At 37.9% G+C, this 14,982-nt stretch overlaps 1 protein-coding gene across 1 annotated transcript; it reads right to left on the minus strand.

The window, feature by feature from the left end:
• Positions 1 to 12,671: 12,671 nt before the first annotated feature.
• On the minus strand, positions 12,672 to 14,260 carry LOC111900606 (transcription factor MYB16). Its single transcript, XM_023896490.3, has 3 exons — positions 13,884 to 14,260; positions 13,667 to 13,796; positions 12,672 to 13,539 (listed from the first exon to the last, which is right to left on the minus strand). The coding sequence occupies exons 1-3, from the start codon at positions 14,056 to 14,058 to the stop codon at positions 12,855 to 12,857; spliced, it is 990 nt and encodes a 329-aa protein (XP_023752258.1). The 5' UTR covers positions 14,059 to 14,260; the 3' UTR covers positions 12,672 to 12,854.
• Between the last annotated feature and the right edge of the window lie 722 nt (positions 14,261 to 14,982).

Below are 14,982 nucleotides of genomic sequence, written 5' to 3' on the forward strand. Positions count from 1 at the left end.
AAATATAGCAAAACCCACATACAGCCACCTTCCATGGTGGCTGGTGGTGGCGAAGAGTTCGATGAACAGCTACAGCGGTGGCGCGACGACGATAGAGAGTCACGGACAGTGGCCATCACGACGCCACGTTCCCTGATCCTCATTGATGTAGCTTCATTACCCTCCCAGACGGTTTACAACATCGCTCGATGGCTGCTAGGTGGTCGGAGAGTGACCGGGTGGATGGCAGCGGTCGATTGACACCTCGTCGGCCGGAAAACGATAGGGAAACGGGTGGTGACGGCAGCTGGGAGGCCTAAGGGTGGCAGTGGTGATCTCATCCTTCATTTCGACTTTCCTTGCTTCGATTTAGCTCACCAATGGATCTTCCGGTCGATAGGATAGGGCACGGAGGTTGGTTCGGGTCCTTGTCGTTGGCGGCTGATCTGAAACAGTAGGGTAGCGGCACCGGGGGAGATATAAGGGTGAAGAGATGCGGCTAAGGAATATTTTGGAGTATTAGGGTTAGGGTTAGGTGATTATGCCTTATATACTCCTGTCCAAGGTTCTAAAAGGCGTGAGGCGTGGCGTGGCGGCAAGGTCAACCCTCAAGCTTAATGAGTTATGGCGAGCCATGGCATTTTTCAAGGCGTGATGTAAGCCAACGATTTTGTATTAATTTATAATTATATTACCACATAAATATAAATTTATATCAAATATACCTAGTTTTTAGAAGTGTTATATCAACATCTAATAACAGAAAGTTAATAAAAAACACAATACTTGTATGTCCGATTAAAAAAGGTATAAAAATGAGAAAAAAACGTGTCTCAAACAAAAAAAAACACATGCTATAACACGCCATATCACGCCTTGCCACGCGCCACGCCTAACAGCAACGTTATGAAGCTTTTCGTAACGGCGACGTCGCGCCTCACGCCATGGCGCGCCTTGGCACCCGCCATGTCATGCCTTTTAGAAAACTGCTCCCGTCCAATCTCAAATTATTGCCATAATGCCACTTCCAGCCCCTACATCTCCTTTCTCTTTCAAACTATGTACTTATTTTACCATTTTAACCCCATCCATGGAAATCCCTTACAAAATATGTCCTATATTTTACTAAGTAGCCCCTCATTCTCCAATTATTTCCAAATGAGGTCGAATATTAACTCTTTAGCCCCCTGCTTTCATAAATCCTTTCGCATTAGGTCTAATACTTACCAAGAAATCCCCCAACTTCTATAATTATGACTTTTAACTCCTTGAAACTAACGCATTGCTCAATTATTATTGATTTTAGGGCTTCTATACCTTTATTTATTTATTTTATAAACGGGGTGTTACAACTCTCCCCCACTAAAATTAGATTTCGTCCTCGAAATCATTCCTTACCATATCTTACACGCCCAACCACTCTAGTAACATGGTTACTATCATGTGCACACCCTAGCCTTCCCAGGGTGGTTGTGATCAATCTTCACAAAGCCCTAAAATATGCACACGAACTAATTCCTTGCAACAAGATCACATCTACTCATCTGAATTCTGTTGTCTCAAGATGGTCTGGATCCCTGATAGACCACTTTTACTGAATCATTATTGTTGAATTCAGTCCACTTGTCTCTCAGCTGCCTACTCATCTCCTGATAACTCAAGGTTCCCGCTAGAAAAATAGAATCACATATCCACTTATCCCTGGGATTCACTTATACTTGGCCAAAACTCAGATAATCCCGTTGTAAGTGACTTAGCATACCCTACTCATCTAGTGCTTGAGACACTGAACTGTCCGAAGCAATATGTTGCACCCTGACTACATTCCAAAATATACCAAGACCTCCCTGGTCTCAAATTGTTTATCAGTCATCTGAAAATACTGAGTTCCATCCCGAATGCGGAGCCAAAGGACTCCCTACTTAGTCACTTCACACAAATTCTGAACAAAATCCTTCTCTGGAACTAGCTACTACTAGTTATCTTGTCACTGTGCCCTAGTGGCCTTCTGATCTAACTGATTGATTCTATACGTCGGATCCTGACATTACCAATCCAGGGCTAAAAGTGATTACTACACGACGAATGGTAGCCTTATATCACAACGACCTTAAATGGTCCATTGCTTCTTTGATCCCATGACTGCAGTGACGTTCTGATAGTCTTATCACTGGTTCAACCAGATCTAATCCATTTAGGTAATTCTGATATCTAACTTGTGGATCTCCATATCCTCACTGTTGCACCCGAACTGGTGGGTACTACTGTTCCTTCCGCATCCTAACAACATGCTTATACTATCTACCAACCAAGTGAATGCTACGGCTACACCCGCAGTCTCACAACACTTTTTCACTATCTGACTTCTAGTGAATGCTACGGCTACACCCGCAGACTTATAGCACTCTAACACTATCTGACTGCTAGTGAATGCTATGGTTACACCCACAGACTTACAACACTCTAACACTATCTGACTACTAGTTAATGTTACGGCTACACCCGCACACTTACAACACTCAAACACTATCTAACTACCACTGACTGCTATGGCTACACCCGCAGACTTACAACACTTCCTCACACTATCTGACTGCTAGTGAATGCTACGGCTACACCCGCAGACTTACAACACTTTCTCAAACTATCTCATTCGCTGATTACTTATCCGAACACATCCGACGTCGAGCATACACGCGACCTAAAATCTAAAACTGAACCCATGTCCTGACTGGAATCCCCAAACTGATTCCCTAAGGCTTGCTAGCAAACATTCCGAGAACGCGATCTCATATTTGGCAAGTTTTTCTGAACTTCCATCTCACGCTATCCTCGAACCATACAGCCACAAGGGTTGTCTTCCTTTCAAACAAGGATGCAAAACTTATCTCAATTTCAAAACTGCTCCTGCTTCTGAATCTTGAGTGATTCTTCCCCACTTCGATTCAACTAACATCCCACAACACACAATACTGGTAGGATTCTCAATCCTTCTTACCATCCCATGACCAATATGTAAGAAACCACGCTTACCATTGTTAGCGTTTCAATACTAGCCAGTCCAAAAGATCACACCACCTCCAAGACCCCGAATAAATCTCCGGTAATAACCTGCTAGACCTAGGAAGCTCCGAATCTCAATTGGAGACCTCGGAATCTCCTACTTCATCACGACCTCTATCTTGGCCGGGTCGACTAGAATACCCTTCTGATTGACAAGGTGCCCAAGGAATTGCACCTCGCACAACTAGAACTCACATTTGGAGTACCTTGCAAATAGTCCATCCCTCCTAAAAGTTTCTAGCACCTCCCTCAGGTGCTTCTCGTGCTGCTCCTCAGTCTTGGAATAAACCAAGATGACACTGCACTCTCCCAATCCCACAATTTGGGAATGATCTTTTGCTATCCGCTAATAATTATCGGTATGCAATTGGAATATCACATCTCTTGAAAGTATAATTCAAACACAACAGAGGATAACCCAGAGTCATACTTACTCAAACCCTTGAAACAAAAGGCTCCACTGTGTAGTTTCCTGCAAGTGCTGTACCGAATATGGCCCTGCTGGCCTCTTCAAAAACTGATCTGAAATCTTGGGTCTCCTCCCGAGACCCTTCAATATAAGCAATTGATATGGTTTCCCCTTCCCAACGTGCTCCAAGTCAATATCTCGTTCTCGAGCTCTAGAAATCTTATCATTCAAGGTCTCACACCCCGAGATACTCACGATCTCCATGCTATCATTATGCAGTATGTCATGATACTTTATCTTCTTCCATTCCTCATCTGTTTCATACTGCGGTACCAACTAAGTTCTCTCCCGAGACTTGGCAATGATTTATGCCATAGTCTTAGTAGTTTGGCGGAGATCTAACAACTCTCACACCAACTGTTGCGCCTCAATCGCCTGGGCCGACTCTGCCAGGAATCTGCTCGTAAAGTCACCCCATGACATAACATCAACCGCTTCATCACTCAACTCACTACCAACCTCTTCCTGTCAATCCTGTGCTCTGTCCCTTAGGAGACAGAAAGTAAGTTGGTTCTTGTCTCCTTTCGGGACAACGTCTGGTACGAAAAGTGTTGGCGACATCTGCTAACCATCTGCTGCTAACAATGGGGTCCCTAACCCCCATGGCAATCTGAAGCTTCGCAAACTCTAAATTCCCGAAACATCAATGTACGGGTCCCTATCATGATTACTATCTCAGTGCAAAATGCCCTCCTTGATCACACTGAGGATCACAAGAGTATGGTCAATGATATTGCACGTAATTCTCAGATGGAATGAACTCCCTCATCTGATCATCGAGCTTTCCGGCTACAGAGTCCAAGCCTGATCCCTCGTCGACACCAGAACTACCATCTGGTCTACCACGTAGTGTCACTATACTCAGTAATATACCATCACTAACATCACAACTCTCATCAAAACTCGAAGGATCTCACACACTACTAGTTCCCTAGTCTTATCTAAGCCTTCCTTGATTCGAGTACGGATCCTCTGCTTTCAATAGTATGGGCCCATACTACCTTCCACATATATCTGTACTTTCCTCAAGAACTGCCTTGACTATACCAAGTCCCTTCTACTGCTACTGCTCTTTGCTACTCTCATCCTAGGCTTGCCCTAGGGTAATTACCAACTCACTCTCTGCCATCAGCTACATAAGAAGTCCCTGCTTTCTTCCCCTAACTAGCTCGCGAATACTATTACATATTACTCATACTAGATAATTCTTCGAATGAGAGATCCTACCGTACAACGGTTGGACTCAAACAAGAGCTGCGGAATAGAGCTAGACCTAACCTTCTGAGATTATTTAGTCCTTGAAATATGTAACTTAACATATTTGTTACTAGTTAGTAAAAGATAGGTAGAACTCCTAAAAGCACAAAGCAAGCAGCATTCGAGCATTGAGTGCATCTAATCAAGTATATACTAATTAGGCTATCATACTAACTAATCTGTACTAGCATGCAGTTCATAGAGTTGAGATACATATAATAGGAACATAAGGCATCCTTCCTAGATCCTTAGTCCTTACTAGCATGCAATTCTCTTAAAGTTGATACACATATAATAGGCACATAAGGCATCCTTCCTAGATCCTTAGTCCTAACTAGCATGCAATTCTCATAAAGCTGATACACATATCATAACACAAGCTTGTATGGGTAATTTGGGAGTACTTACTTGAGCTTGGATAATTGCATGCACCACACCCTTTTGTCTTTTCAAAGTTCTTTTCTTTCTAAAATTTCTTTTCTTTTTTTCTAAAACTCTTTTCTTTCCTTAAAATCCTTCTTACAAAAACTATTTTTTTTAAATTTCATACCAGTTCCTTAGTTTGAGTTCAGACACACCCGGAAGTGTGCCCGAATCCCTCAAACAAAGGCTCTGATACCAACTTGAAACATCCTAAAAATACAAGCCAAAAGTTTCGTTTGAAAACATTACTAAAACCATAATATCCAAATGTCATATAAGAAAACCATAAGTCGTGTGTCTCAAAATGTCAACAAATATGTCTCATATCAAAATTGATGTCAAGATCATGTCAAAAATATCAGAGTCTAACTCCCAGGTTAAAACTGTGGTGTGTGTCATGCAATCATCCCGAGCCCTTCCCCTTGCTAACTGAAGTACCTGAAACCAAAACTGAGACTGTAAGCATGAAGCTTAGTGAGCTCCCCCAAAGTACCACATACCATACAATAACATATAAAGCACATATTTGGCCTTGCCCACTGCATCAGACTGAAGTCCGGAACTGACTAGGGCCTTGCCCTCTGCATCGGACCGAAGTCCGAAACTGACTAGGGCCTTGCCCTCTGCATCGGACCAAATTCCGGAACTGACTAGGTCTTTTCCCTCTGCATCAGACCGAAGTTCGGAACTGACTAGGGCCTTGCCCACTGCATCGGACCAAAGTCTGGAACTAACTTGGGCCTTGCGCATTGCATCAGAACGAAGTCTGAAACTAACTAGGGCCTTGCCCACTACATCGGACTGAAGTTCGGAACTGATTGAACACATCATAACATAATCATAATATATAACAATAACACATATATTGTATACTGCATCAGGCCGCAGTCCGGAACACATAAGACATAGACATGCCTGAATCACATAGACATCAAGCGTACTGAACTACTTCTCAGGACCACCCCGACATCGGACCACAGTCCGAAACTATTGCTATCTAAACAGTTCAGCATTATGGTCGTAGACCCGTTCCTACTGGAAGGAAACTCACCTCACACTGCTGAAGTCCCGCTAACTCTCCGGGGTGACCATCCCGGGACACAGAATAGTTAGGTCACTGAATATGGCAGTATAAGCAGCAATATCAGAGTCCTTCATCATCAGACCCCATAGTTCCTACTCTAACTATTGTATTTCACCTCTAAGACAATATTCTTCCAGCATCAACACTTTTCAGTCTTCCTAGCTCATGTCATTGGCTACTAGGAGAGATAACGACTTGACATAGCCGTTCCACCAAGAGAGAGCTCTATCCAAGAAAGTGCATGCTGCAAATTTTACTTTGCCAACTTCGTGGCATGCACAGATTTCAAACACCGATTCGGTTTTCTCAAACCAGCGTGTTAGAGTAATTACACCTCCGGTGCCATCAAAGCATTTGTGAAGTCTTTATAGCAACACTCCTTTTTGTGTCCAAGACTTTCCCCATGATTAGAGTTATGAGCACCACTACCGGCTCCACTAGTATCACTAGTGTTAATTTGCATCATGGTGGTAGCTACGACGGCTGTTACTGCTGCTTGGAAGACAACAGGATCCTACTGTGGAGGTGGTGGCGGTGGTGGAATTGGTGGATTGTTGTTGAAAAGTCTATTTGATTTACGTGGCGTCATCTTTTTCTATAAGATTTAGAGAAGAAATGATGATAAGTCCTCTATGGTAGTTACGAGTTAGGTGATATTGAACAAGATATATCTTAGTTCTAAATGTATCATATCCTGACTTTCATAGTGTTCTGCAATTTACAATAGAAGTTTACTAATATATGTAAACAATCTCTATTGCAATTTATGAAATTTATAGCAACACTTCTAAGGAAATTGTATAGTATGACTCATATTGCCCCCCCCCCCCCCCCCCTATAATCATACAGTGCATACGAATTATATATAACCAAAACCAAATAGACCTTCGAATAAGTAATTCTACTCTAAGTCTACAACCAAACAAGGAACAAGAAGTAAAGCTAAATCACCAATTCTAAGTCTATACAATCTTAATTATACACAACTCTTATGTATATACACTTTGTAATTATAGATCTACCAGTAAGAGTCGTTTGTTTTCACATGATTGATTATAGTAAGAAAGATCTTATTAAATATTGTTGTTTTAGTGTTATAGTGACATAAAATACTCCTGTAGTATTTTAACTTTATGTTTGGTTATAGAGTTCTTATGGTATATAGATTTGGTAAGTTTTAGACTTGTTGCAACACCATGATCACTCCCAAACACATGTTGGTCGTATCTCAAATAAATATAGTTGATCAGACTATATTTATCCCAAATATGATTACTGAACTGTCCAGGATTAACTGCAATATTCAACATCTAAATACTTTTATGTGGTTCTCATTGTGATACTGTTTCTTGTATGTATGCATGTTAGTATACTTCTTATAAAATACTTAGATTTTAAAAGTATACTTTTAGTCAGAGCATTTCAGCCCCATTATATTTATAGTTGTATATCTTTTGTGGTTTGATATACTTAGTTCACTATAAACAATGCTCTGATATCAATTTGTCACACCCCCAAACCGAAATGGCGGATATGTTCGGGGTCGGATGAGGTCATGTACATTATCACAACAATTGCATAATAATAATCAAAGTACAAAAACCATTACATTAATAAAGTATAGTTTTACATTCGTGTTCAAATCAATGTATAATTGACACCAAAATATATAGCAAAAGTTAAAAGACATGAGTCTATGAAGCTCCGTCTTCTCAAAACCTATGGATACCTGTTTACCGATTTCCTGAGAATACAAGTAGTTTTGAAAAAAGTGTCAAGAATTAAGTTGGTGAGTTCATAACCATGTTTGTAATTCAAATCTATCATTTTTTCCTTGAAAATGTAAGTCTGTTTTCCTAGAAAATCCTATATTTTCTGTTGTAATCGTGTTGTAGTCTTAATAACCTAAGACCAAAACGTGTAAATGTTATTGTACTCTAAAATAGTATATTGTAGTTTTAATTCACATAAGACCATGAAAAGTATGTTTTCTTTGTACTGGAATAGTATTATGCATTTGTACTTGTATAAAAACTGTATAATTGTAAGTGTTTGGATTCACCAGCTGTACTTGTAAAGTACTATATTATAGTTTTGTTATTTAATAAAACTATGTGAAGTTTTTTACTTATTCATACACTAATTATATTATTCAATACCAAATTGTGAGTTATCATAACCATTCTTGATGACCTAAGATGGCCTAAGCACAAAATTCTTCAGACGTCGCAGTCGGTACAATATTTGTCACCCTAGGCCTGTCGGCCTAACTGTAGCGAATAGTTAAGGTGCGGGATTGTCAGTCCCGTATAGATCTATACATAAGTGTCACGCTCTCCCTCCAGGAGACTCTGGTTATAATTTCAGGACTTGGTTGGTACTTAGATAAATACGTGAAGTGTGTCTCACAAATGCTATATTGACGGTTACCTGTAGCATAATGAAAATTTACTTTGAAATGGATAAACTGTAAGTATATCTCATAAACTATATTTACTATAGTTTATATGTTTGTTTTCCATAATGTAATCTGAATATGTAAAATAGTGCATATGATCTATAAACTATATTATAGTTTACATGTTTGTTTTCCGTATTGTATTCTGAACTTTGAAAAGTAATATATAAGTTCCATAAATTGTACCCATTATAGTTTATATGTATTTGTTCTACTGAAACGAAAACATTTGTATTGTTAATAATTTGGCAAGTTTAAGTCATAAAATCCGTGATACGGTTGTTCCATGAAATTCAATATTTATACTCAAAAGATATTAAAATAGTTTGCAAAAAAAAAATAACTCTACTCCAAGCCCACAACCAAACAAGGAACAGGAAATGAAGCAAAATTATCGATTCTAAGCATATTGAACCTTATATACATACATACATACATACATACATACATACATACATACATACATACATATATATATATATACATACATATATATATATATATATATATATATATATATATATATATATATATAAAATAACGACAACGATTGGCAAAATATTGAAAATTTAAGATATTAACATGAATTTCTTGTGTTACACTTGTATTCCCGCTCTAAAACGGTGAAAATCATGAAAACGTAGGGTATAAACTCACATCGAGTATGATGACGATTTTGTTAACGGGATAGAAACAGTGATTGCCGGTTTAGAGCACGTAACCGTAGCCGTATCCTAAAAGAAATTATACAAGGTATTGTATATAATTTAGTGAAACTATTAATAAAGTTCTATATTAACATTAAATAATATATGATACTTACCAAAATACATAGGAATAATATGGATTATAAAGCCTCCCGGGCAAAATGTTTGTGAAGAAAGGTTTGTATTTTGATTGAAATGGAGTGTAAATCTTTATTGGGAATGAATTGTGAATGTGAATCATATTTTGTGTGTGTGTGTGTATATATATATATATATATATATATATATATATATATATATATATATATATATATATATATATATATATATATATATATATCATTGTCGTAAAAATCCCGATTAGGTCCCAATTAATCCCTGAGCACTACTCGACCGATTAGAGAGTGCCTAGCAATTAATCCATGCATACAAAATGATTGAAATAGTAGAACCCGATGAAATTTTAACACTTTGAAGAAGTTATATCTCAATAGAAACTATTTGAGGTATGATTAGTGTTTTATTTATTATATTAACTTATTTTGTTATGATATTAGGGGTATTTATGAACTTTTATATGATATTAGTCATATTTAATTTTTTAAAATCTAACAGATTAGCAATTAATGGTCCCCGATTAATCTCCGCCTAGCCGATTAATCCATTAACCCTAGTCCACCGACTAGCTAACGTCGAACGATTTTTACAACCTTGATATATATATATATATATATATATATATATATATATATATATATATATATATATATATATATATATATAGATGATTTCAGTGCATGCTCTCAGTTCAACGGATTCCCACCGAGGAGGGTTTGCGGTCAGCTGTTTGTGGTTCGAAGAAGAGGCGGCTCCGCACGTTTGCGGTGTTGAGCGCAAACTTGATTTCGGTCCGAGGGATGTGGAGCCATGCGAGAGTTCTTGGTGGAGATTTCGGTGGGGCGATTTCGATCCTCGCATTTAATTCATTTTTGAGTGATTTAATTCTAAAAACCAAAACCCATATGTAATAAAATTATTTCCATTATATTAAATCAGATATTTTTAATTATTTCACTTTAGTTTGACTTTCCTTGATTTTTATTGACTTGTATATTAAGTTATATATGCATAGTTTTTCAATATGCAAGTGTTTATAACTTATATGTATGTATGTTTATCAAAGTATGCAAATAAAATTAATTATATACACATGCCCTTAAGGCATTTAAGTTTTTATTGTATTAAGGCTATGACATGGATTTACTTGTATATGATTGTAGTTTAAACTTTTATTCGAATAAGTTTGATTTACATTGACCTAAAATAACGGGTTGTTACAGAATTAAGCACTTAACAGATAAAATGTTTCAACCCCAAAAAGTTGGCACTTCATCCCGTGGAAGCGACATGCCCAAGGGTAAAAAATCTTTTTTTTTTTGTTATTTTGTGGATGTGGTCCATAAGGTCTTGGACACGATTGTGTCTAGCCGTTGACCATTGAATTTTACCAGTTGATCGTTGACTCTGACCATTTGAAAGTTTATCATTGACTTTTTGATCATTTTGATTTCTGCTCAAACTTTGACAGTGGTTAGGTGTATATTGAGGTTGTACCTCTGTTTTGTTTTAGGTGGTTCATAATATATTATTTGAGGAGCAATGTTAGTGTGATTGTGGTTGCGTGTGAGCTCTCTCACTATACTGTGTGCCATTAGATGTCCTTGAATGATAGGTTGTCTTTATGACATTTGTATCAAAGACTATATTTGGACTATAGCATTTGCATGAAAGACAATAGTTAGACTATAAGAATTATAAAGGCTATTGTTGGTCTATAGCAATTGCATAAGAGACAATAGTTGAACTAAAACAATCAAGGCTATGGTTAGACCATAACAGGCAAGACTATAGTTGGAATATAGCAATCTGGTGTGAATATTAGACTATGGTTGTACTATGGAATTCACATGTGGATGTGGTATCTTGGGGACTCAATATGCTTTGTGCTTACTCGTTGAATTTAAATGTTTTCAGGTTGTTCTAGTAGCAAGAGGAAGGGCACGATGTGACTATACTGCATCAATGGGTTTTGTATGTCAGTACTCTAATTTTGGGAACATGGTGTGATATGTTTTGAACAAATGCTAAACTGGTAAGTCCCCCTAGCCCTTCAACCCCCCCCCCCCCCCCCCCCCCCAACAATAGTATGGGTTTGATCCCCGATATTGCATTTTTTACGTTTTCATCTTTACCGATGTTTTTTACAAATAATAAAAAATAATTAACTTGTATTGTTTCCCTTCGGTACTTCATCGGTATTCATCAACTTATATCATGGTATGTGCGTACGTCGGTAATCGATAGTTGTCCCATTATGCGCTCGTCAGTAAACTACGATGTCGTTTTTCGTCATTGATCTGTCGGTATTTCATCGGTGATTTCTGACGGAATATTTACGTAGGAAAACACTGTTTTCCTAAGTGGGATAATACTCGTGTGTGAAGCAAGCATGAACCCATCTCTAACCCGATTGTATATAAGTTGGAGTTGTGTGTTTTTCTCTCATAACACACCTAGAATCAACACACACACATTTGTAGCTAGGGCTTCACACCTAACAAATTAGGGTTTCCAGTTCTTCATCTTTATCTGTCTTTTCTTTCTTACTTTGGGTTGAGTGATGTAGTGAGGCTGATTGTATAGAGAGTGTGAGATTTTTTAGAGATGTTTGTGTTGTAAGTTGATGAAAACCGCAGACTGGGTCTTTGTTTTAACAATGAATTAATTGTTGATGTTGTGTTAGTTTCTGTTTTTGTACAGTCCTAAATCTAAATTTAATATAGTATAATATCAGCAAGCAAACGTAACACAAGTGTATTAATGGCAAAAAAACAAAATATTGTTGATATGTTTTAAATGAGCTTTATTATGGCTGAAAAAGAGACTGCATGTCCTTTATTCATGAATCCTCTTTCAAATGATACGCTTAGATTTGAAATAAAGGCACTATAATCACGCTGAAATATTATATATTGGACTACCAAAACTGTCGGGGACGTGGGTTACAGATTTGCAGCTTATTCACATAGTGTTCTTTTAAGTTTATTTGATAATCAGCCTTAGATTATGTATTTATTTTTTATTTAATTCCTAAAGATCATAATCAAGTATTTTCGTACTTGCGAGTTTTATAAACATGGGAGGTAATATGTTGCTATAGCCTATACAGAGTTTTCTAAAAACTGCTTTTGATTAAATAACTCGATTGCAGGGACATTATTATATTTATTGGTCTACACTCCAGCCGTACGCATGCTATAGCTAGTTTTACATTATTTCCTAAGACATAAATGAAGCCACAAATTGAACTCATTTTCTGTCATTATTTTCATTCTTGGCGACCTAGAAAATTTATTAGAATACCGGGGAAGCTGGTGGTGTAGCAATCATGCCAAAGTTACTGGTTAGACTATTCCAACCACCATCTAGAAGATCAACAAAGTCTTCCCAGAGATCGGGTGATCGAAGAGGATCGCCATTGATGAAAGTTGCATCATTAGTGAACTCAAATTCCTCAAATGTCCCCATTTGAGTTTTGATTTGATCATTAAGTTTCTTGACCTGACCTTGTTCACACGAACCATTACCTTCAACTGGCCTTGCTGCTGTGAGGGTCGAAAAATTTTCGGAGACATTTGATGTGGATATGAGTGATTGGAGACTCTCATTGTTGATAGAGTAATTTGACCATAAAGTCCCTTGCCAAACCTTTAGCACATCAAGGCATGGTAAATGTGGTGGTGGAACTGTGGTGGACCTTTTATGGAGTTCAGGAATAGAAGAAGGTGACATAAGATAGGGTGGTTGGTTGGAATAGTTCTTTGGTTTCTGAACAAGCCTAGCTTCTGCCTCCAGTCTAGCAGCCTCCCACTGAGCCATGTGGTTTAGATTGGAGCCCAGGAGTTGGGTTCCACTCTTTGGCTTGTGGGTCATCGGATCAATACCCATTTTAGTCATTCTCTTCTTGATGTGTGAGTTCCAGTGGTTCTTGATCTCGTTATCTGTCCTTCTTGGCAAGTGAGCAGCAATTGTTGACCATCTAACGTAGAAATATGAAATTAGAAACGAAACTTCATTTATGAAGATATTGAACCTAGCTAGATGGTTGCAGTAATGGTATAACAGTGACGATGATGCATCATCATTATGAATCATTCAACTTGTACCTGTTACCAAGAAGAGCATGAAGTTGAATGATGGTCCTTTCTTCTTCCAAACTGAACTTTCCTCTCTTGATATCTGGCCGGAGATAATTTGTCCATCTCAACCTACAACTCTTTCCACATCTCTTAAGCCCTATATAACATCAAAGAGTCGTATATTTAGCCAAAGAAAAGTAAAGTAAAATTGTCTTGTGCATGCATGGGGAGGTCACATAGTTACCAGCTTTAGCAGGCAAAGCGCGCCAACTGCCATGACCAAATTGTTGGATGTAGGCCAGTAGCTTTCGGTCTTCTTCAGGTGTCCATGGCCCTTTCTTCACTCCAACTCCTAACCCCGCCATATTACTGTTGCTATTTTGTTTTCTCTTCTTTTCACTGCGACCTGATCTTCCCATCTTAATAGGTTTTCCACCCAAACTACACCTCTCTACACTTATCGTGTTTCAGGATAGACCCTACCTTATTTTTTGTATATTTGGTTGCGTGTAAGGATCTAGCTCTAGGTATTATGTTAAGGAGACAGCACAGCAACACAGAAGAGAGAGAGAGAGAGAGAGAGAGAGAGAGAGAGAGAGAGAGAGAGAGAGGAAAAGGAAAGGTGAGTGTGGAAAGGATAGCTTGAATATTCGTTGAAAAGGAAGAACTATATAAGGGAAAGAAACGGGGTAATGTCAATTATGATAGACATATATACGTACAGTTTATGCACCAACAATTGCAATTTGTAGCACCAACTTTTACAAATCCAATAGTGAAGCAATGAAAATACTCCCCTATCTACTACATTGAAACCTGCACAAACTCTCATTTAACATACACGTGTTTGCATGAATGCATCATGATGTGTTTACTGGTAAGACCTAAGCAAACTCAACGTATTTATTGCCAAAAATGTCGCAATAATATTGATGATTAAATGAAACAACCAACTTCTAAACTAGTAATTAAATCATCATCAGCAGAAAGTGATCCGTGTGTACTGGATCTTTGCGACTAGTTGGTATGTTTTGATTCAATATAACTGGGCATCTACATACCGCGTACAGCTACGAATACCTAATCTTCTTTTTATATATTAAGAGTTTATCTATAAACTTGATTATATCATCTTCAACAAGCCCATTGATTGTATTTATTCTTAGATTTTGCATCATTTGATCCTTTTGTTGACATCATTTGCTTAAACCCTTTTATTTTTTGTCCATCAATTTAGGTTTCAAAATTAAGAAACCTAATAAAGACAATTTAAACTCACAAAATATAAAATGTTTAAAATTAGGAAACCTAATAAAACTCATCAAAAATAAAATGAATAAGAC

The sequence above is a fragment of the Lactuca sativa genome, chromosome 8 (genome assembly GCF_002870075.4).
Source record: "Lactuca sativa cultivar Salinas chromosome 8, Lsat_Salinas_v11, whole genome shotgun sequence".
In the NCBI taxonomy this organism is placed as follows: Eukaryota; Viridiplantae; Streptophyta; class Magnoliopsida; order Asterales; family Asteraceae; genus Lactuca; species Lactuca sativa.

What these genes read in the sequence shown, in the direction of transcription:
- LOC111900606 (XM_023896490.3), bottom strand. Translation starts at nt 14,058, where the DNA reads ATGGGAAGATCAGGTCGCAGTGAAAAGAAGAGAAAACAAAATAGCAAC. An exon ending in CGCTTTGCCTGCTAAAGCTG is followed by an intron (nt 13,797 to 13,883) that starts GTAACTATGTGA and finishes GATGTTATATAG; the next exon opens with GGCTTAAGAGATGTGGAAAG. An exon ending in CATGCTCTTCTTGGTAACAG is followed by an intron (nt 13,540 to 13,666) that starts GTACAAGTTGAA and finishes TTTCTACGTTAG; the next exon opens with ATGGTCAACAATTGCTGCTC.